The sequence below is a fragment of the Mauremys reevesii genome, linkage group 16, assembly GCF_016161935.1.
Source record: "Mauremys reevesii isolate NIE-2019 linkage group 16, ASM1616193v1, whole genome shotgun sequence".
Taxonomy (NCBI): Eukaryota; Metazoa; Chordata; order Testudines; family Geoemydidae; genus Mauremys; species Mauremys reevesii.
The window spans coordinates 5,198,327-5,219,659 of NC_052638.1; the positions used below are offsets into that span (position 1 = coordinate 5,198,327).

The 21,333-nt window shown below is 49.4% G+C and overlaps 2 protein-coding genes and 2 non-coding genes across 6 annotated transcripts in view; 3 read left to right on the top strand and 1 right to left on the bottom strand.

The window, feature by feature from the left end:
• Positions 1-13,068, bottom strand: part of COG4 (component of oligomeric golgi complex 4) — a 29,372-nt gene extending 16,304 nt beyond the window's left edge. Inside the window, exons 1-8 of the mRNA XM_039503721.1 lie at positions 12,793-13,068; positions 11,846-11,928; positions 10,849-10,963; positions 9,968-10,142; positions 6,782-6,975; positions 5,176-5,281; positions 3,282-3,439; positions 2,386-2,444 (exon numbers count right to left, since the gene is read on the bottom strand). Coding sequence (XP_039359655.1) covers positions 2,386-2,444; positions 3,282-3,439; positions 5,176-5,281; positions 6,782-6,975; positions 9,968-10,142; positions 10,849-10,963; positions 11,846-11,928; positions 12,793-12,939 — 1,037 coding nt within the window. The 5' untranslated portion in view covers positions 12,940-13,068. The remainder of the gene's footprint in view (positions 1-2,385; positions 2,445-3,281; positions 3,440-5,175; positions 5,282-6,781; positions 6,976-9,967; positions 10,143-10,848; positions 10,964-11,845; positions 11,929-12,792) is intronic.
• SF3B3 (splicing factor 3b subunit 3) overlaps positions 13,041-21,333 on the top strand; it is a 53,197-nt gene continuing 44,904 nt past the window's right edge. Inside the window, exons 1-6 of one of the 3 annotated variants that reach the window (XM_039503720.1) lie at positions 13,041-13,152; positions 16,454-16,570; positions 16,991-17,317; positions 18,463-18,635; positions 19,694-19,835; positions 20,941-21,053. In XM_039503720.1, coding sequence (XP_039359654.1) covers positions 16,501-16,570; positions 16,991-17,317; positions 18,463-18,635; positions 19,694-19,835; positions 20,941-21,053 — 825 coding nt within the window. In that variant the 5' untranslated portion in view covers positions 13,041-13,152; positions 16,454-16,500. The other 2 variants (XM_039503719.1, XM_039503718.1) reach the window with 2 other exon arrangements.
• LOC120384875 lies at positions 17,705-17,784 on the top strand. Its single transcript, XR_005589150.1, has one exon. It is a non-coding gene; the product is annotated as a small nucleolar RNA SNORD111 (small nucleolar RNA).
• On the top strand, positions 20,045-20,121 carry LOC120384876. Its single transcript, XR_005589151.1, has one exon. It is a non-coding gene; the product is annotated as a small nucleolar RNA SNORD111 (small nucleolar RNA).

The following is a 21,333-nucleotide window of genomic DNA, read 5'->3' on the forward strand; positions in this document are numbered from 1 at the left end:
AACACAGGACCTGCCAGCTGGAGCAGGCCAGGAGTCCAGCCAGCCCAGAGTGCCACCGGAGAGTGGCCAGCACCAGATATTTCAGAGAAAAGTGCAAGACACCTACAGTGGACAGTTCCCAAAGGACGTGCCCAAGAGGAAGTTTCTCCTATCCCCAAGCAGTTAGAGACTTCTTGTGGCCTGAAGCAAAAGGGATTACGATCAGTATTAAATTAGGGGTCACAAGACAGTCACTGTCCCAAGCAGTTTATAGTGTAAAATAACCACCCTGACGTTTAATGCACAAAAGGAGCAAAGGATGGATTTATCAAAAAGCTCTGCAAAAAAAATTAAAGAACAACGTTCTTTATGTTGGTGGATGCGACTAACATTGACAGGCTGGGACAGAAGCCATACTAGACCCAGCTAGCAATAGGTGTGATCCCTGCCTGGCCAGGGCTGAAATCTCCTGCACACTGCTCCCTCCATGTATGCTCTGGTATACAAACATTCCTTACAAACTCTTTACAAGAGCTAGTCTGCACCTGCAAACAACAAGGGGTTTGTCTGGATTCAGCAGGTGAGGAAACACACAATGGTACCTGCATGCAAAGAGCAGCACACTGAGTGTGCAAAGAAAAGGTAGCGTCTTGTGTCATTTAACAGGAAACTGATACTCCTCGAGCCTTTCATCACTAATCCAAAATCACCATGCAAACGTTACTTAAGCCTTGTCTACGCTGGCAGCAGCACGTAGGGTATGTGGAGCTACATGCCGCAGTGAAAAGCAGGCTGCATCCATGCTGGTGTGTGCTACACATGGCAGTGAAAGGCTCTGACATGGGGAGCTGCCGGAGTCTTTCCCTGCTGCCCCCCCTGCCAGAGCCTTTCCTGCAGCAGGGACACTACACTGCTAAGAATGGCAGGGTAGCCATGGGAGGCACTGCTTGGGCATTTGGAGAGCTGTCTAGGGTACGTGCCCTAAGGTTCTGGCATGTCTTCACTCACCTAAGCTGTGCCTCACTATCTGCACTGCTATTTTCACCCATGCTGGAGGGAGCTGCAGTATATGTTCTCTATACACCACTGTAAATGTAGACAGAGCCTTACACAAAGCCTCACCACTAACCTGATGGGCAGGAAATATTATCATCCCATTTTACAGATGGGAAGGCTAAAGCCCAGAGAAAACAACATAATGGCCATGCGGGGTCAGACCAATGGTCCATCTAGCCCAGTATCCTGTCTTCTGACAGTGGCCAATGTCAGATGCTTCAAAGGGAATGGGCAGAATATGGCAATTATCAAGTGATCCATCTCTTGTTGTCCAGTCCCAGCATCTGGCAGTCAGAGGTTTAGGGACACCCAGAGCATGGGGTTGTGTCCCAGACCATCTTGCCATTGCTGGACCTTATCCTAATGATGAGCTTGTCTAATTCTTTTCTGAACCCACTTATACTTTGGGCCTTCAACATCCCCTGGCAACGAGTTCCACAGCGACTTGCCGAAGAAGGTTACACACGGCGAGTGTAATATACAATCACAAAAAGAAATTGTTTGAAAAACAAAAATGTTTGTATTTTTTTTTACATGCATTTCTAGCCTTCCCCAGGAACTGCACCTTGACGTGGTGGGAAGGCTTGTGTTTTCCAGTGCTCCTGAGAACTCTGCCAGTGGGAACCTAAACGCCTGAGGGCCACCCAAGGGGGGGATTGGACAAACAGCTGCTCCTCCAGGTTGGGAGCTGAGCATCAGGCCAACAAACTATCCTCATCAAGAAGTTAAGTTATAGAAACACACCAAGGCAGCGGTGTTGTTCAGAGATGGCAGAGCTTGGTGTGTGCTCTAAGTGACGTCTGACTGCATGGGAAGTATTCAGCTGTATTGACAGGGCATGCACCAGCGTGGTATCTGGGTACTCTTCCAATGGCTTTAATCTGGGGCAACTGACACATTTCAGACCATAATGAGCAGGGGAATCAAAGTATTTCAGTTCATTAGAGAGAAACTGATACAACAGAATCTTGCTGTGCAGAGGGAACACGGTCCAGAGCCCAGAGTTCTGCTTCCAGCTCTGCCATGGAGTTGCTGTGTAGGAAGTCACAGCACCCCATGGCGGCTCACGAACCCCAGCTGTGAGGGCTGGCAGAGCTGCCAATCGGGCATCAGCTTCCTGTGCTGTCCTATCCCTTCAGGGAAGTCAAGGTCTGATACTTCAGGTAATGAACAAGCAGAACAAAGCAGCATGGCCTAAAAGGGCAACAAGGACACACACCAAAGAGGATTTTATGCTTTGGTGGTTGTCAAGCATTTGGACGATGGATCGTGCTAGCTACCTGCGAAGCAGCATTAATGCCAGATGAACAATGTGGAGGAAGAGAGCAGTGAGTGTTTTATTTTCTGTACCTTGGTTCAATCTTTTCTGTAGCTGAACTTCTCACCATGCTGTTTTGAACGTGCTGGAACTGCAATTGTGAGAAAAGGAGAGCCATCACCATCTCCGCCCGCCATCGCCAGGTTCCCCTACAGGACCTATCCTGCTGAGGAGCAGCTGGCACAGGGAGGTCCCGGGGAAAACCAACCCACCCATGCCCCGTTCCCCAGCAACTGAACTCACTGTGGGGCTCAGTGAGGACTTAGGCCAGGCAGAGCGAGGGCAGATGGCCTCTAAAGGTGTGTGCCTATGAGACAGCTGCCAGGACGATCACTGAAAGACTCAGTGACACAGCCTAGCTCAGAATGCCCCACCGGCTTTCTCCTGTTCACCCAGTCAAACCCCAAAGGATCATCTTCACGTCCCTCACTCATGTCCCATGACCGCTGTCCTTCAGGGCAAAGAGTGGATGCCCACTTCCTGACATCCTGTCAGCCATCAGGGCAGTGATGGAGTAAAGCCAGGTCCCTTCCACCCACTCACAAGTGGGGTTGCCAACTCTGACTGAAGCTCTTCCGGGAGATTTTTTTTTTTTTTTTTAAACGTCATGTTCTTAAAATATCCCATTGAAATCTCCTGGATTGCTTTCAGTAGTCACTGGGAGATCGATGCCAGTTCTGGGAGACTCAATCCTGGAGGGTTGGCAACCCTACGCACAAGGCTGAGCGTGCTGCCTCAAACCTGCTGGCCTGGAAAGTGAGGTACCAAGCCCAGGCTTCCCGCATGGCCACGCAGAGCCCAGCAACGAGGCCCATGGAGCACGCTCCGTTTGCAAAGGATTGTGGGATGCTAGAGAATCTCTGGGGATGAGGCTCAGAGCTGGCTCTTGGCTGCAGCCCAGTCAGTCTGCACTGCACATCACTCTCACCTGCCTGTGATAGTCCCTCTGCTTGATGAACGTGTCCACCACCTTCTCCACCTGCCGGTCGCACTCCACCTGCAAGTGCTTGATCAGGGTGTACAGCTTCCCTGGTCCATAGTAGGTCTCCACGATGGGCTGGTGGGTCTCCACGATGCGAGCGATTCCTGCCAGAAGACAGCGGCGGCGATTTTTCGTGGCTTTAATGGTGGTAGGAAGCCCCAGGCAGGGCAATTGCCCCGTCCTGACTAAGACCTGGGCTGTGGCATCCTGATCTAGGGCGCAGGAAGGGGCACACAGCACCTCCCCAAGTGCAGCTCAGAATCCAGGCTGGTGGGATCCTCACATCGCCCACCCCTACATCCTGGGGTGCCCTTCTCCCTCCCCAATGTTAGACCCTCCCCCTTCTCTCCCTTTGCAATCTCGGTCTGCCCGACGAGCTGGGGTGTGATTCCCCTGCTCGGATATACACACGACGGTAGCTCAGTGAGAGCCAGTGGGAGTACAAACAGCACTGTCACAGCTGGGCAGCAGCAGCAGAGGGTACAAAAGCCAGTGGGTACGTACCCGGCATGGCTCAGCCGTGCCGCTGCTGTCCAGGCTACAGTACTATTTCTACTTGCGCTAGCTCTCACCGAGCCACTGCAGTACATGCGTCTGGGGGCTGCAGCGGATACCTTGCAGCCAGTCACAGGCAGCGCTTCACAGGAGGCAAGCGACCCCTCTCCCCCCAGAGACTGACAGGCCAGGCCCTCATCCATGCTGCCAGCCTCAATGCACTGCCAGCTGCCTCCTCCAGCCCCAGCAGCAGGGCACGTCGTGCTTGCTGCCAGCCAATGCAGCCAGCACTGGATGCAGGTGGGCCACCAAGTGCACTCGCCAGGTATAAAGCTTTGCACAGAAGAAGCCTCCAGCTCCCTAATCACCAGCTAAGCCAACTGGAGAAGAAACTTCTTCCCACAGCCAGCACCAAAGCAGATCCTGAATGCCAAAGACCGAGTCCAATCCCCTACACACCTGTAATGCTCCAAGAGAACAGTTCTAGCTCTGGGAAACTCATCTCAAGGCAAACTCCGCTCCTCTTCCCCAGACAGACACTCTGACAGCCAGCTCTGTGTTCTCCTGCATCTCACACCACTGCCAGGCAAGCCTAGAAGATGCACTCTGGGCTGTCAGCAGCAGCAAAGAGTGCAAACACAGGAGAGCGGCTTGGCAGTAGCATCGTGTGGGATGACAGCAGAGCACTATTCCGCTCCTCGATGGTATGCCCACAGCACACACAGCACTCCCTTGCCCTCCACTCTCAAGGCAAGAGCTGCCTTAGCCCAGCCCATGAGATCAGCCCAGGGAGGGCCAGCAGCTCTGATCTTACGGGCAGGGATTTGTCCATGTGGTCAGGTGAGGCAGGGGAGTTGTGCATCTGGAAATCTCTTCAGCGACTAACCAATTTGTTCGGGGCAGCAGGAAGAGAAAAGGGCAGCTTCCATGCTCTGTTCACCAAGCCCCTTCACATCCAGCTGACTAGCTAAGGCCGAGATCTACAACGCTTCCAGCCCGGCTCTGGTTCAGTCCCTTAGGCTGAGACACTGCCAAGGATAAATTCCAGGAGGAGCCCGGCCTGCGGGGAGGAAGCCAGCTGGTCCTTTGCAAGTCCCTCTCCTGCCAGCCAAAACTGAACAAAGAGCGAGCTCCAGACCCAATGCCCCCGGCTGGGCAGAAACAGACGGCACTCCAACCTAGCTGGGTCACCGGGCTGACAACCCTTGCACTCTATTCCAGCACCACCCAGAGGAAAACGGCACTGTTCCGCCCTCCTGCAGCCAAAAATGAGAGCTCTGACATTGTCTGGGCACCTTCCATTGGGGAAGATTTCCAGCCGACAAACAGTGTAGGGAGGAATTACCTTCAAAGAGGAGCGTCAGTGTATCTGCAAAGATGACTGCAGCTCTACGGTCACTCATGTCCGTCTCCATCACCAGTAACAGGTTCTCCTTGGCTTTGTTAGCGACCTAAACTCCAAGGGAAGGAGTGGGTCAATATGGTTCTGGCAGAGCCCTCCCACAAGGGAGACTTTTGCCTTCCTGCCCCATGCAGCCCTTCCCTCTACCGACATCTGCTGCTGTTCCACCTTCCCTGCCACCAGCAGGACAAGACACATGGGCCTTACAGAGCAGGTGTCAATGCTTTGGGTCAGATGGCAGAGGGGACTCCAGGGGTAAGGCAGTCTACATCTCTTGCAGAGACAGGTGTATTCGGCTGTGCTACGCAAACAGGAACCACTGTTAAAACAGCAGACAAATCCTAGCTTCTCACCTCTAGAAAACTCAGCTACAGGCAGCCTAGCAAACACCCCCAACGCCATTCACTAAGGCTCTTACGCCCCATGCAGAGAGCTGCAGGACATTAAATGAAAGTTGTACAGCCTGGCTTCCTTCAGCACCTGGGTACCTGACTAATTCCCTTTTACACCACTGGGGGGCACCCCAAGTGGTTTCTGTGAAGAGAAAGTAGGGGAAGGCCCTTCCTGTCTCTTGCCCCCAAGACTAGAAGGTCAAAAAGCAGGGCCATGGGAAGCTCCAATGCACCTAACTGTACCTCTGACCTTGTTCTATGCCAGGGGGTCTCAGACTGGGGATCGGGACCCCTCAGGGGGTTGCGCAGTTATTACATGGGGGGTCGCGAGCTGTCAGCCTCCACCCCAAACCCCGCTTTGCATCCAGCATTTATAATGATATTAAATCTATAAAAAGTGTTTTGTAATGTATAAGTGGGGTCGCACTCAGAGGCTTGCTACGTGAAAGGGGTCACCAGGACAAACGTTTGAGAACTGCTGTTCTATGCACTGTGGCCTCCTTCCAGACACTCTTCACCCTTCCCTCCCCATTCTGCCCCATCCCAGTTCTCCCCACAGGCCTTCCCAGGTCTTCCCCTGTTGGGGCTCTTTCCACTTCCTCACTGTTTCCATAATCACCCACCACCCAACCAGTCTGGTTCCTTTTCCCTAGAACAACCACAGCCCCACGCACCAGCACCTAGGATCGGGGAGCAGGCGATGTAGGCCCCTCAGCAAAATGCTAAGTTCTCATTTTCTGGGAGAAATCTGCCTAACCACGAGGGATCATTTAATCAGATCGCGGCACATAATGGCACCGGAGAAACTGACTGAGGTGGCAGTGCAGTAGGGCTGGGTGCAGAGGGGCCACTCTGGCCATAGGCTGAGCGCAAGCAGCACGGTGCTGTCTCTAAGTGAGATAAGGAGGGGGAAAGAAAAGCCAGAGAATGAGGGCCTGGGATCTGTGACTGGTTACCCAAAAGCCCCAGCTGGTAGCACAAAGAGCAGGGAAAGTGCTGACCAGGCCCAATCTTGTCTCAGAGATTCAACCATTATAGATGCACAGGAGCCAAGATCTCATTCCTCAACACCCATGTTGGCAGAGGCCCCATTTTACTCTCCGCTAAGGTGCTCTGGCCAGCCCAGGGGCCACGGCGGGTCCTGCAGCGCCCATTACCTGTTTGCAGAGATACTCTGAGAACTTGCTCAGCCCCTCCTCGTGTAAGCCCAACAGCGGGAAGATCTTGAAGAAACGTTCCACCTGAGGCAGGTCTCCCTGCTTCGTAGCCACGTCAAATTTCTCAGTCACTATGATCTTCAGGCGCTGCTCTGCCTCCTGCAGGAGCTTCAGGTTGGCATCAATTATGCTGCCTGTTTAGAGGGCACAGCACTGCATTAGTACCAGGTTCAAGACACTTACCCTCCTGGCACCATGCCCATGTAGCTACAGCTCCAAGCTGGCAGTCAGGAGCCATCAAAGCCTGGAAGGAGACAGGTCCCTGGCTCATATTCATTTCTTCCCCCAAACCTCCCAGGACCTTTAACCTAGAGGTAAAAAGCGGGGTGGGAAGGGTCTGTGTATACACAGACCCTTCCAGCTCTGGGGGCTCACACTGAGATTATCAAATCCCTATGCCCTAAGGCCTGGAGAGAAAACCTAATTAGGATTAAAACACGTTAGCAACTCTGATGAACATCATTAATCCCTCCCTCTCTCTGCTCTTGGCCCACACCCCTGTATCCGCTGTGCATGGCCAATCAGATGCTCCATTGATATCCCAATGAAATACCATGACATGCCTAATCCTGGGTCAGCAGAGGTGCTGTTAACTGGAACAGCCACTACATGGTCCATTGCTGGCCATGTTTATCCTAGTTCTTTAGGAAGTCACCCTCCCAATGAGCACCCCACATGTTTAGCGAGAGGGCAGAATGTATGCCCCCCAACCCACCAATGCCCAGGCATAGCAGATGGGAGCAGAGGATGGTGGAGAGGGTTAGGACCAGCTAATTACAGAGAAATGGAATGGTGTCTGCAGGATGCTGTACAGAAAGGGCTTTACAAATTCACTCCCTAGCCAGTAAGAACTTTCTCTCGGTGAGACTGGATGGGGCACTAACGCATCCAACTGCTGCACAATTTAAATGTCCATTTAAAAAACAAAAGGAGTCAAGAGGATTTACAAGCCATTCTGATCATCAGCGGCACACCTGGAAAGCTTTCATTGCCAAGTGCTGCCTCAGACTGCAGACAGACAGCTGCAGCATCTCTACAGCTCAGAGCATCCCCAACTAGCAGCAGCAGGAGATTGGCAAGACTCTGCTACTGCTATTCAGCACCTTGTGGGCAGCCGGGAAACTGAAAAGAAACAGTCTTATTCTGCTGCTGCTTGGGGAAAAACTCTGAGCTGCAGCCCAGGCAGATACTGGAGCTATTCACAAGGACCCCAGAAATGCAAGATAGGTGAGCAGAAGAGACATGGCCCTCTTCAAAAGCAGCACATAGGAAACTGAATAATAGAGGGCAGGGAGAGGAGCAAGAGCCCCCACCCCCTGTTCCAGAAGCCAGAGGGCAGTGAGCATATGTAGTCACCCTGAGCCTGGCACTACCACCTGCTGCATCTGTGGTGCAACAGCGCAGAATGCTGTCCTGGAGAGAGAGAGCCAATGAGAGGGCAGCTTGAGCCGGGGAGAGGGCTTGGAATCTGCCCAACAGAGACAGCTGGAAAAAGCTGTTAGATAAGGAGGGAAGGAGAAGCAGATAGATGCTGAGCAAGCAGATGAACTGGCGCTGGGGTAGGAGGGGAGGGGCAAAAGAAAGGAACAGGAGAATAAAAACGGGACTAGGAAGTGAGAAGGAGAAAAGAAAGAGAAATAGGAAAGGTTTCAGGATCAGAAGAAGCAGGAAGAAAACCAGATTTGGCAAAAACCTGAAAGGAAATATAATTGGTGAAAAAGGGAACTGATCAAATGTATTAGGTGTATGTAGTCCGGTCACACCAAGCCACATTTTGCAGTCCTCAACAATGTGTGTCATGCTTTGTGGCTGCCCACGCTGAAATTCAGCTGCAGCACAAATTCCATGTCTGGTACAAAACCGGTTGAGAAGGCACCGTTGCCTTCATGGTAAATCAAACCTGGGTTGATGCTGAGTGGGTTCTGAGACAAGACAATTGATCAAAAAGCTGTATTAGATGAAAACAGATCCTGAAAACAGTAAGTGAGAAGCCCACCCACAAGGGACCTAAAGTACATGAACAGGGAGAGGGACTGTTTGAACATCTGTTGACGGATACAATTCAAAGGTGCCTAATGGACAAGTGAGGGCCCACAAGGGAAAGAAACTCAATTTGTGCATAAACTCAGTGGAAAGAGGTACAACCCTCAAGAACATTGAATCTACGGAGCACTAGAAGTCGAAGAGAAGCAAAGAACAGGACAGCAAGAGTGGAGCTGAACTTACAGCCAAGGAGAAGAAAAGTTGATTCTTCCCTGAAGAGAGAGTCTATTGTTGAGTGATTCTTTTGTTCTTGTTCATAACAATGCATTTGATATTAACTGCAGAGTAAGGAAGAGCCGCATGTACAAGCTCGCAAAGGTTAACATGCTGGTAACCTATAAGTTATTACTATATGAAGTAAGTACTTGGTAATGTTATTTATCCTCCTGGGACAATTTTGGGGGTTTTCCTTTATTAAATTCTAAAAATTTTAAATGCTCCCTTTTGTCTTGGTTTGCATCTGCCTCGCCTCACAGTTCACAGAGCCTGGCCAGGTCACCGCACACAATTCAACTTTGTCAGACACCTACAAGCCAGCGATTTAATATAAGAAATTAAACTATAGAGCAGAATTCAGGGACAAGCTCCTAACAGGTATTCCAGCAGCCCTCTGGGCAGCACACCATGATGCTGCACTGGGCCCTCACTGATAAGCCCCCTTCCTCCCATCTTTTCTATCAGGCACCACTGATTAGTGCATTTAGCCTGCTGGCTAGTAAGTGGCTGCCAAGCTCTCCAAGCCCCAAGTCAGTAACTCTACATGCGTGGCAGTTCGCATAGATTTAGGGCCAGAAGAGACCATTTTGATCATCTAGTCTGACTTCAGTGGCCTTTTCAGTAACTAGCCGCCTCAGCATGTCAGCTTTCCCCCCGGTAATATTTTAACCTAACTAGATCTCAGAAGTATTCAGACATTTCCATGTAAACAGCTACCTGCAGGAGCTGCCAACTAATTCCATAGTCACACTCTTTGTTAACACACCCATTGGCTTCAGCTTCTTTAGCGCTGGACTAAGTTAGAGCCTCAAAAAGCAAGAGTGCTCAGGTTATTTTACTAAACAGCTACACCCGGACAGCACCTACCTTCCTGGCCCTGCCGGCTCAGCTCAATGACTGATTTGTCCAGAGACAAGTAGCGGTGGATATGAGCAGCTGCTTGTTCATAATCTTCATTTCTCAATGCTGTTTGAACCCCATCCATGCAGAACTTCAGGTCCAAGATGTCATCAGCTCTCTGGATGGCCTGATAGAGGCGGTTCTGCAAGACAAACAGCAGGTAAGACTCTCCTTCCGTGGCTCGGCCAGAGAAACAGAACTAGAGAGAGGAGAGAGTACAGCAGGAGGGGAAGGTGAGATGGCTGCCAGAGATGGAGGAGCTACTTTGCTATAAGGTCAGTGACTAGCTGGATGAGAAGCTTGAGCTGCTTGGAGAGTTGGAAGAAGGGCCCCAAGTCTGTCCACCCAAAATCCGGATTGTACTCAAGAGCCACCCCTAATTTGCACAGAACAGAGCAGATTACAGCTCACACACCTTTAGCCGAGAGGCTGGTCTGCACAGATTACAGGTGTCAGTGTGCAATCTTTAAATCTACCTCTGTACAAAGGAGATGGCAGCTCCAGACTTCCCCTCTGAGGTCCATGCCTACCTCCATTGTCTCAACCTATTACACCAGGAGTGAGGAAGGGAGGAACGCTATCTGACCAGCTCCGATAAACAGGGGTTTTCCTATTATATTACTTGTACATTGGTACTGCCTAGGAGCCCAAAGGAGGTACCAGGACCCTGCAATGCTAGGTGCGGCACAAAGCCAGAACAAATCAGGGCTCAGCTTCAGCTCCTCTCTTCCCACATGCAGGTGAAGAGCTCATACTCCGCTATCTGTTAAATGCAGTACCTGCTCATCTGCTCACCCACACACAGCAGAAAGAGAGCTCAGCACAGAGCTTCCACGTTGTCTCGTTACCTTGGCAAGATCAAGCTGCCGAACTTTACTGCTGACGTTCTCAGCCAGGTTACAAGTGAAGGTGATCATCCCAGATAACTGTCTGGCATCCCCCTCAATCAGCTGCAGGTTAGGACTGGAAACAGATGCAGGGAACATTGGTCATACATATGAAATGCGGATATGAAGTAGCAGTACATTCTGCAATGTATTTCCCCACACAGACACTTGCATCTGCCAGCACCACAGGGTCTCACCCCTCATGAACTGCTGCATGCTTTTACTGAGGAAAGAGGCCATATCCAAGAGTGAGATGTAGAAGACAGCAGCACAGCCAGGCCTGACCAGTGGCTGTCTCCCTTGCAGTAAAAGGGTGCGTGGAGTCGGATTGATGTGTTGGCCTTGTGTTTTGTGGAACTGCCATCTTGTATTCCAGAATCCAAGCTTTTATTAAATATAATTGAGAATCTAGCTCTTATGGTCATAAAAATAACTTACAAAATGAACTAGAGGTAAGTAGATGCAGTGAAGTCTGCCCATGTCTACAGACAGCCTGAAACAACAGAGCTGAAGAGGCATGCTATTTCCAGTCAGATAAATTGGTTGTTAACTCTTAAGCCTACTGTTAACAATGTGAATGTAATCTTTGTTTACCATTTCACTACTGATCAAAGCAGGAGTGGGACAATTATGAAGAACTTCACAATCTACTGTGAATGGCAGCTCATTTTGTGGTCACATCACAAGGGAGTACCACTATTTTTCCTCACCCCAAACTAGTGCTGTATAATTCTTTTTCAGGTACTTTCATTTCAAAGTGCTTTCCAGACAGAAATTGCTTCCCCACACTGACATGCAGCGTCATCTGTGGTAGAACGAAGCAGCTGCTGAACAGTGTAAGGAAGAATCTGATATCCAGTTGAAACTACAGCTTGTTTACTTTTTCTTTTTTAACCAAAGCATCAGATCACATGGTACTAGCTTCACTCAGGCAGGATTAAACTGGTGAACTACTAACCCCAGGCGATGAAGGGCGACCATTTTGCTCTCTATGGTACTCTGTTGTTCCAGGAGTGCCTCCAGCTCTTCCTCCACCCCTTTCTGAAAAAGAAAGCAGCCCCGTGTCACTTCATGCCCCTTTCAGACCGATCATCAACACCACTAGCTAAGAACCAAACTCTCAAACCAAGAGCATGAGCCAAGCAGGGCACTAAAGCTTCTGAGAGTTCAACTCACAGTGCAATACTCAAAAGCCCAGCAATCCGTCCTAATCTGACTACATTTACACCCCCGTCTCTTTTCAAAGGCCAGTTCTGGGGCAGGCGGGGAGGTCTCTATCACACAACTTTTAAAAAAAGATCACCTCTGCCCAAGGTACAGGTGACCAAGCTGCCTACATGAGTGAATCAAGATTTTAGCAATGTGCTCCCAGGCTTAGAAGATGGGGTTGCTGCAGAGACAATAGAATCAGCCTGTCAGGGTTGTAACAGGTGGTCAAAGACGCATTAAACATTATTCTGTAGCAATCTTTCCTGGCCATCTAATGAAGTTCTGGCAAAGAGACATCCAGTCTTTCTGGTCAGACGCTGTATCACCACCACATCGGGGGCAGTGGGAGTACTTGAGTAACACGACAACAGCTACACTAAAATAACCTAAATAGAAACGGCTATATGTTAATTTTGGAAAGTCACCTCGCCCCCCCCCTCTGATAAGCCAGAAATATTGATGTTTTCCCTCCAAACGAGATGCAGGTGATTCCCTGCAGCGCTTTAGCAGGAAATAATGCCTGGCTCAGAGGCAGTGAGTCTCAACCGATCTCAAAGCGCTGCAAGAGGAGGTCAGTGACAGTGCGAGGCAGCCAGGACACCTCGCGGTTCTCCCGCAAAGGAATCGGATCGGGTCCTTGTCTCCTGTCCCAGGGACCCGACCCCGGAGACCCGGCGCTGGGCGGAGCTGCCCCACCTCCTCCCCGCACAGGCGGCTGTAGGCGGCCTCCAGCTCTGGCAGGTCGGTGAGCGAGCGGATCCGCTCCATAGACAGTGACGAGGCAGCGGCGCTGCCGCCTCCTTCCCCCCCTGGCAGCCTCAGGCCTGAGCCAGGCGCCGCCATCTTCGGTTCCGGGAGACACCGTCACTTCCGGAAGAGCCGCCGAGGCCCAGGCGGCGCGGTCCGAGTGGCGGTTCGGGCTGTCCTAATAGGTGCCTGAGTGGCAGATCTCGCGAGGCCTCTCGGTTTGGGTTGGCGACGCGGAGTGAAGGTCTCCGGGGGGGCCGAAGGCGGCGGGATAGGAGCCCGGCGGGAGTTGCTTCGTCCTTGTGTTGGGTTCGTTCAGGCGTTGCGCGGTCAGCCTCGCGTCGCGCGCGCCGGGCCCGCCGGAAGCCCCTGGGGGCGGGGCACGGCAGGGCGCGCGCTGGGTCGATGGCGGAGCAGGGTGGCAGGCTGGCGGCCTAGGGGGAGCGAGCGAATCCGTCGCCATCCCGCGCGGTGAGAGCCGCCGCAGCCTGCGCCGTAGCGCCGGGTAGGGGAGCGCGACGCGCCGTGACTGTGGGGCGGGGTATCGGCCGCGCTGTGCTCCCCGGGCGCGCACAGTGACCGCCTGGTTCTGCGGCCCCGCTCGCTCCGGGCGGGGGCGGGGAGCCCTCGGGAGAGGGGGGTCGTGGCGGTGGCGGTGAGCGTAGGCGGCACCGGCGGGAGCCGCACAGGCAGGGGGAGAGGGGAGCCGAGCATTGAACGCGGGTGGGGACGGGAAGCGAGAGGTCGATGGGAAGAAGATGCAGACGGGGCTGGGGTGGGGAAGCGGGAGCCTTCCCCTTCCGTTCCTCCTTGAATGGCCCTTGGGTGCTTTGATTGCACGTGTCTGCCTGGGGCTGTTCCCGTGGGTGCCGCCTCACAGCGAAGAGGTGACCAACCTTGCCTGGTTTTTGTGTTCCCCGGGGGAAGCCAGGCCTGCTCCATAAACAGGGTGACTCCGTGGAGGTGCCCGAAGACAGATATTTCCGTGGGAGGATGCCTTTCTTCCAGGGCTTTATTCAAGGGGCACTACTAGCTTGAAAATCGAGTCCGCTTTTAAGAATAGCTCCAGGTGCTGAGTCACGGCTGTGTTGTGTGGTTTTATTATCGCTGGGAACTATTTTTTGTTCTAAACGTTTTTCCTTCCTCTGTTGCTGTGTGAAAGACCCACACACAGTGGAATCTTGGTCTCCCGTGGGGAAGTGGAACTGACCGCACAGAGGGTGCTGAAATGCACAAAGTACACTGGAAAATAATTTTTAAAAATCTCTTTGTTTTCAGTTGTAATGTCTTAGGTTCTGTTTGTAACCATCATAGGTTACAGACTTCCAGACAAGAGTGTAATCATAGAATCATAGACTATCAGGGTTGGAAGGGACCTCAGGAGGTCATCTAGTCCAACCCCCTGCTCAAAGCAGGACCAATAATCCCCAACTAAATCATCCCAGCCAGGGCTTTGTGAAGCCGGGCCATAAAAACCTCTAAGGAAGGAGATTCCACCACCTCCCTAGGGAACCTATTCCAGCAGTCACTCTAGTCTGTAGCAGTGCATGGGATTCTTCCTTCCTAAATTCAGGACTCTGCACTTGTCCTTGTTGAATCTCATCAGATTTCTTTTGGCCCAATCCTCCAGTTTGTCTAGGTCACTCTGGACCCTATCCCTACTCTCCAGCATATATACTTCCCCCCCCAGTTTAGTGTTGTCTGTGGACTTGCTGAGGGTGCAATTAATCCCATCCAAATAATTGATAAAGATGTTGAACAAAACCGGCCCCAGGACCGACCCCTGGGGCACTCTGCTTGATACTGGCTGCCAACTAGACAGCGAGCCGTTGATCACTGCCCATTGAGCCTGACAATCTAGCCAGCTTTCTATTAACGTAAAAGCAGCAGAGTGTCTTGTGGCACCTTATAGACTAACAGACGTTTTGGAGCACGAGCTTTCGTGGGTGAATACTCATCCGACGAAGTGGGCATTCACCCACGAAAGCTCGTGCTCCAAAATGTCTGTTAGTCTATAAGGTGCCACAAGACACTCTGCTGCTTTTACAAATCCAGACTAACACGGCTCCCACTCTGATGCTTTCTATTCACCTTATAGTCCATTCATCCAATCCATACTTTAACTTGCTGGCAAGAATACTGTGAGAGACCATATCAAAAGCTTTGCTCAAGTCAAGATATATCACATCCACCACTTTCCCCATATTCACAGAGCCATCCACAATCTTTATGTTGTCCCTTTAATTTAGGTGGAAGCTGCTGCCCCCTTTCCCTTATCTCCCTGTAGAAATAAGAATTCCAGGCTAGGTTTCTACTGTACAGAGCAGACAAGATAAACTGCTCTGAGCCACAATTTTCACTGGTACAGCTTACCTCAGTTTCAAGCAAAGGGTGAACTCCACTGATGAAAATAGCATTTTTGCTCGTCTGTGTTAGCAGTTTGTGTTGTATTGCCAGCTGGCCACTGATGGCTGTGATCTGTAACCAGTGTCTCATTTAAAATGTTGCCATTGAGGTTCATGAGCCTAACATTAAACCTAACCTATTTTTAATTTGTTTCAAATGAAGCCCGGATTTAGTCTTTCCTTTCTGTCAGCACTTCCAAACAAGAGCTGCAATATTCTCGTCCATTACCTATAAACCCTAGAAAATGGAGCACTGAACTGAAAGTCAGGGTTCTTTCCCTATCTCTGTCACTTGTAGAGGTGATCTTGGAGAAGTCACTTCACCTCTCCATGCCTTAGTTTCTCCATGTGTAACATGGGACTAACACTTGCTTCCTCTGTGAAGTGCTTGGATTGCTGCTGATGAGGTGGCATTAAATCCCCAGAAGCAGGAATGAAGTAAAAATACACAGGGAACAAGGACTGAAGTCAGTTTTGACAGCTTGTCCTTCTTGCAAAAGCGTAGCCAAGTGCCTGTGCAATTTCTGCTTGTCACTCAAATCAGATGTCTGTAGAACCAAACAAAGCTAGTATGTCAGTTTTTATGCAGCTCCGAGTCTGCCCTAAACTTAGATTGTAAATTGCATTAAAAAAATCACTGTAGGCTAATATTTTCTACACCAAATTACCAGGTTTATCCTTCGTTCCTTCTAAGTGAGTGTGACATGGATGGAAATGTCAGAGTCAGCCTAAAGGACCAAAAGAAAAAAAAAAAAGCTGACCTGCTATCTTTCTTTAAAAAGGAACTAAATGTCTTTTAAAATGAAACCCCTAAATAACTAGAGTAGGAAGATAGGGCTTTCAGTGAATAGCTGACTTGATCTAGTGGACTGAGCCATGGAATGGAGAGCCTGAAACACCCAAATTCTAATCTTGGCTCTGACTTGAAGTCTGTGGCTTTGAGCAAGTTTTCCTATTGTTAAAATAGGGATGATCTCATGAGTACAGAGAAGGCTGGGGGGAGTCCTGATTAATCAGTGTTTGTAAGGTCCTTGACTGTTGGCCAGTTAGAATAAGATGATACGTGCAATCTCAAAATTGTGTCTGGGGCGCAGAAGCACAGGCTGTTAATGCTGTTCCTTTGGGCTGACACAATGTACGTTTTAAATGTAGATCCTGTTTTGTATAAGGCATAATCTTAATTTTTGTTGCTGTTTTGTTCACAGCCGACTCAATAAGTGAGACGCATGAGTGAAGTGGATCTGTCGCCACCATGTTCCTTTACAATTTAACGTTGCAGCGAGCCACTGGCATCAGCTATGCCATCCATGGCAATTTCTCAGGTAATCTCTGCTCTCCTGACTAGGAGACTTTCAGGCTGAAGCAAAGCAAGATATTTTCCGTTATAAGCTACTTAGCTACAGCATTAGTTTTTCATCGAGGTTCGGCTCCTATTAGTGCTGCTACCTGGGTTGACTAAGAGGCTGCAATTTGAGGGAAAGATCTGGTCTTGAGAAAGAACTTGGATCCAGGAACTTATAAGTTCAGATCCTGATTTTCTCACTGAGTTTGTGGGGCCTTAGTTAAATCATTTAACTTCTCTGTGCCTCAGTTTGCTGATCTGTAAACTGGATACTTGAATACTCTGGAGGTTGTGAGACTTGCTTTGGTGATTATTGTTTGAAAGGCACTTTGAATTTCCTGGGTTTTACATCTCCTGACTTATAGTTGGTGATAAGTTTCTCATGGCTTTGGCTTCTTAGGAACCAAACAACAGGAAATTGTTGTTTCCCGGGGGAAGATCCTGGAGTTGCTCCGCCCTGATCCCAACACGGGGAAAGTACACACCTTGCTGACAGTGGAAGTGTTTGGAGTCATTCGCTCCCTCATGGCCTTCAGACTGACAGGTGGAACTAAAGACTATATCGTGGTGGGTAGTGATTCGGGTCGCATTGTTATCCTGGAGTACCAGCCTTCCAAGAACATGTTTGAGAAGATTCACCAGGAAACCTTTGGCAAGAGTGGCTGTCGCAGAATCGTTCCTGGCCAGTTCTTGGCTGTGGACCCAAAGGGCCGTGCTGTCATGATCAGTAAGTCAATGGGGATCTGTACTGTCTCCTTAGTTGTAGCCTTTAAAGAAGTGAGTGGGGGAAACTGATTCTCCTTGGAATTGTTGCTTTGCCTTTTCCTTACTTCAAGGTTGACAGTTTTTGCAGCCTGCTTCTCAGCTGTAGTCTCAAGTGCTTTTCATGCAGGCATTTCATTAAATTCCAGCCTTTGGAATGAAATGTCCAGGTGTTTGGAATTGTTCCTACCTATTGTCATGATTGCACAAATGAGTACCAAAAATTGGGCCAAAACAGTTTTGGAAAGAAACCTGCTCAGGTAGTGGTAAGCAAAGAACCCATTTGAGGATGATGATTGGAAAAAGGGATGTTGGGATGCAGACAGCCCAGTCATGGTGCAGCCAGCGTCCTCTGCCTGAAATGATGATATGAATTCATGTCTCTTCTCTGAGATTGACTATGGAGACAACTCTGCATTTCTGATCAGGCCCTACAGGTATAAACTCTTAGATTATTCCAACTTTCAGGGTTTGCATTACCAGGCAGTTTAACAACTCTATTATAGTGAAAATAATGACAAGACTGGCTTGGACGGAAGCTGCTTGCGTCCTTTTAACCTGAAGGTAGCACTGTGCAATTCATCTGTTATTCAGGATGACAGCTGAGAGCAGGACTTGCTCAGTAAATGACTGTGTGCGCTGTGTATCAGCAAAGAAATGTATACTTCAATTACAGTGCAATTTTAGAGGGTTTCCATGGGACTGTTTCCCTTTTGTTGCATAGTTGCAACTCTTTCCTCATCTGTTAGCTACTGTGGCTGCATGTTTCGCCAAGGAGTTGGGCTCCTCAGGCAGATGCTGCTGCAGATTTTCTGCCTGTGAACTGAACATACCTTGAGTTGTGGCTTGCGTGAGTGGAGCTTGAAAAGGTCATCTGCAAGGTTAACCTGTGCGTGAGTCACTGATTCATTTTTAAAGATTTTAAATACTGAAGTTAGGAAGTTGACATAAACTTAAGAGTGATGGGGAAATTATGGGACAAGATGTTACGTTTCTGTTTTCCTGCAAGGCTGTCGGTTGGCAGTTTTTGTGCAAAGGCTGGTGCCGGTGCAGTTGTCTTCAGCTTTGCGTCCCCAATCCAGGTATTTTATGCACTGTTGTTCCCTGCAGGTGCCATTGAGAAACAGAAGCTGGTATACATCCTGAACAGAGATGCAGCTGCCCGGCTCACCATTTCTTCCCCACTGGAAGCCCACAAGGCCAACACCTTAGTCTACCATGTGGTGGGAGTAGATGTGGGGTTTGAAAACCCAATGTTTGCTTGTCTGGAAATGGACTATGAGGTAACCAGGGACGAGGTCCTTGTCTCTTACCCTACTCCCTCTGCTCAGTCTCCTTCCTTTCTGTCCCCTCACCTAGCGTGTCCACTTATGCCAAGCCTTCTCTCTTGCGCTAGCTGTCTGGGACAACCTCCGTGGGTTTCTGCTCGTTGACTGTCAATCTCATTTCCAATCTTAGCTGAAATCCTCTGAATTGCTTGGTCCTTCTGTAAACTATGAACTACAGCCCTCCCTGCTCAATGCTCTTTTTGTATATTCGTCTCACTCTGGCCTTTGCACTTCATTCCAATGCTGCTGTTCATGTTTAGAACTGCCTCCCTCTGCTGCGGCAGTACCCCCACCCTCTTCACTCGCATTCCTCCTCCAAATACACTTCCCCGGTCAAGCTTTCAGTTAGTGATCCACCAGAATTACCGCCCCAGGTACAGAGGCATTGTCTGTAAACTCATTGAATTGAGAGTCATGTCTCTTTAAGTTGTTACAGCACTGAGCATATTTCTGGTGTTCAGGAAATCAATAATGGTGGTGAATTTTGGGAGAGAATGTGCATGAATGATTTTATGCAAAATAAAATTGCATGTCGTAGTGTAACATCTATGCATTGTGGTTTAAAATGTGCCCTAGAATGTCTTCCATCCCACCATGGGGCTGGTGATACCATAGCTGGCAGCTAGGGGAACATTGAAAATCAATGTAAGGTGTTACTCAGCATATCTAGCTGCAAAGGCAGCTGGTCTATACCCATCCGAGATTTTACAGTTACGTGTTGCAACTAACCAGTGCTGCCTGTGTGTCTGCCTCTGACAATAATTCTACCCAGTTACTTCCCATTTGCTGCCTGTGGTCTTGATCCTTTGAAGTGCTGCACCTTCCATTGATTTCAATGGCAGTGGAGGACGCTGAACACTTTTCACGATCAAGTCCTGTGTTGTCTCTGAATTGCTGTTGTGGTTGTTAATGAGTATAACACCATTCCAGAGGCTTCAGAAGATTTCTTTCCCTTTAAATGTACAGATAACGTTACTGGCTGTAGACAAAATATTTGTGTGCTATTTTTCCAGGAAGCTGACAACGATCCAACAGGAGAAGCAGCAGCTAACACCCAACAGACCCTGACATTTTATGAGTTAGACCTGGGTTTGAACCACGTAGTTAGGAAATACAGTGAACCTTTGGAGGAGCATGGCAACTTCCTTATAACAGGTACTACCCTCCTCATTGCCAAGTCACTTCCCATTCTCCCAGCAAAAAGGCAGCGGGGGAACATATTGCACATTTGAAAGCGAATCATTTGGGGGTGGGGGGGTGTCATAACCTGAGCTGCTTTTCTGCTCTTAGTTGGGCCTGGAAGTCAGGTGAAAACTAAAAATTCTCATGTGATACATAGAATTTTGAAGAGTTTGATTTTCTTGCAGCCTGAAGTGATGAGTTTTTCATGTCTCTTCTCTGAGATGTATCCTGGAGATAGCATTTCACTCTGATTGGGCTCCGAGATGGAAGTATTTGAAGGCTTCCATTGGAAAAGGGTGTGGTTTAACAAAAAAAAAGAACCTGGAGAATGAGTTTGCCAAGCTAACAACATAAAACAAATGGAAATACAAATGGAGTTGTAGCTCCATGTGGTCACAACTTGATTTCAAGAGGAGTTATGGGCTAACCTTAAGCTTTGATTTTGGGGGTGGGACTTTGGCCTGCTCTACTCATTGCAGAAGTTAGTTTGGAGCTTTAGTATCCAGATTCATTTGAAGAGTATGATTTATGGTACAGATACCCAAAGGGTGTCCCAGAGGCTTAATGCTGACTGGGCTACTCTACAGTTCACTGTATCTGATATGCGCCCGGCAGATACTGTAGGCTAGTGGGCTCCAGGGGCTCGGAACACTCAGTTTGTGGTTTTCGTTGCTGGTAATTTCAGTTTCTGAGAGGGAAGTACTGGGCGATCATGTGGGAACCTGCTTCTTGTGATTTGCAATAGCAGATAAATGCATGTCAGATACATGGGGTGACTGGCACGTTGCCAGTATGGTGCCTGAGCATCTCAAAGATTTGGGTTCATTTATGGGACTGGGTGAGAGGTGTAAAAATGAAATATTAAGCAGTTGTTTGTGACCCCCAAAGTTTCATTCTCCATCCCAAACTCTGCCTTATGCAGATACAGAAGCCTATGCTTGCAATCCGGTGTCTTCTCCACCATAAACTGAAGCAGGTTTAGATACATCTGAGAATATAGAATGAAAATTATCCAGATTTCTTTTGACCAAGAGGGCTTTTTCTCTTCTCTTAATGAAGTATCCATCTCATCCCTTAGTTCCTGGTGGCTCTGATGGTCCCAGCGGGGTGCTGATCTGTTCTGAAAACTATATCACCTACAAAAACTTTGGTGACCAGCCTGATATCAGATGTCCCATTCCCAGGAGAAGGGTGAGAATTTCATCTCTTATGCCCTGCTTTAGAGGCCTTTTCTTTAAACGTTCCACATGGACATTTAGTATCAGCTTATTTGCAGGGAGGCTTTTGAGGAAGGCGGTGCGTAGTGCTTGAAAGGCTGTCGGGCTGCCACCCTTTAGGGTGTGGAGGGAAAGCCTGCCTTACCAGCCAGTCATGTCATCTGTAAGGGAAGGTTTTGGAGTTTACCTGTAGTCTGACGTGATGGGTTGAGTTCATCTTGTCTCTGAGGTTTACCCTTGAGATAGTCCTTTCT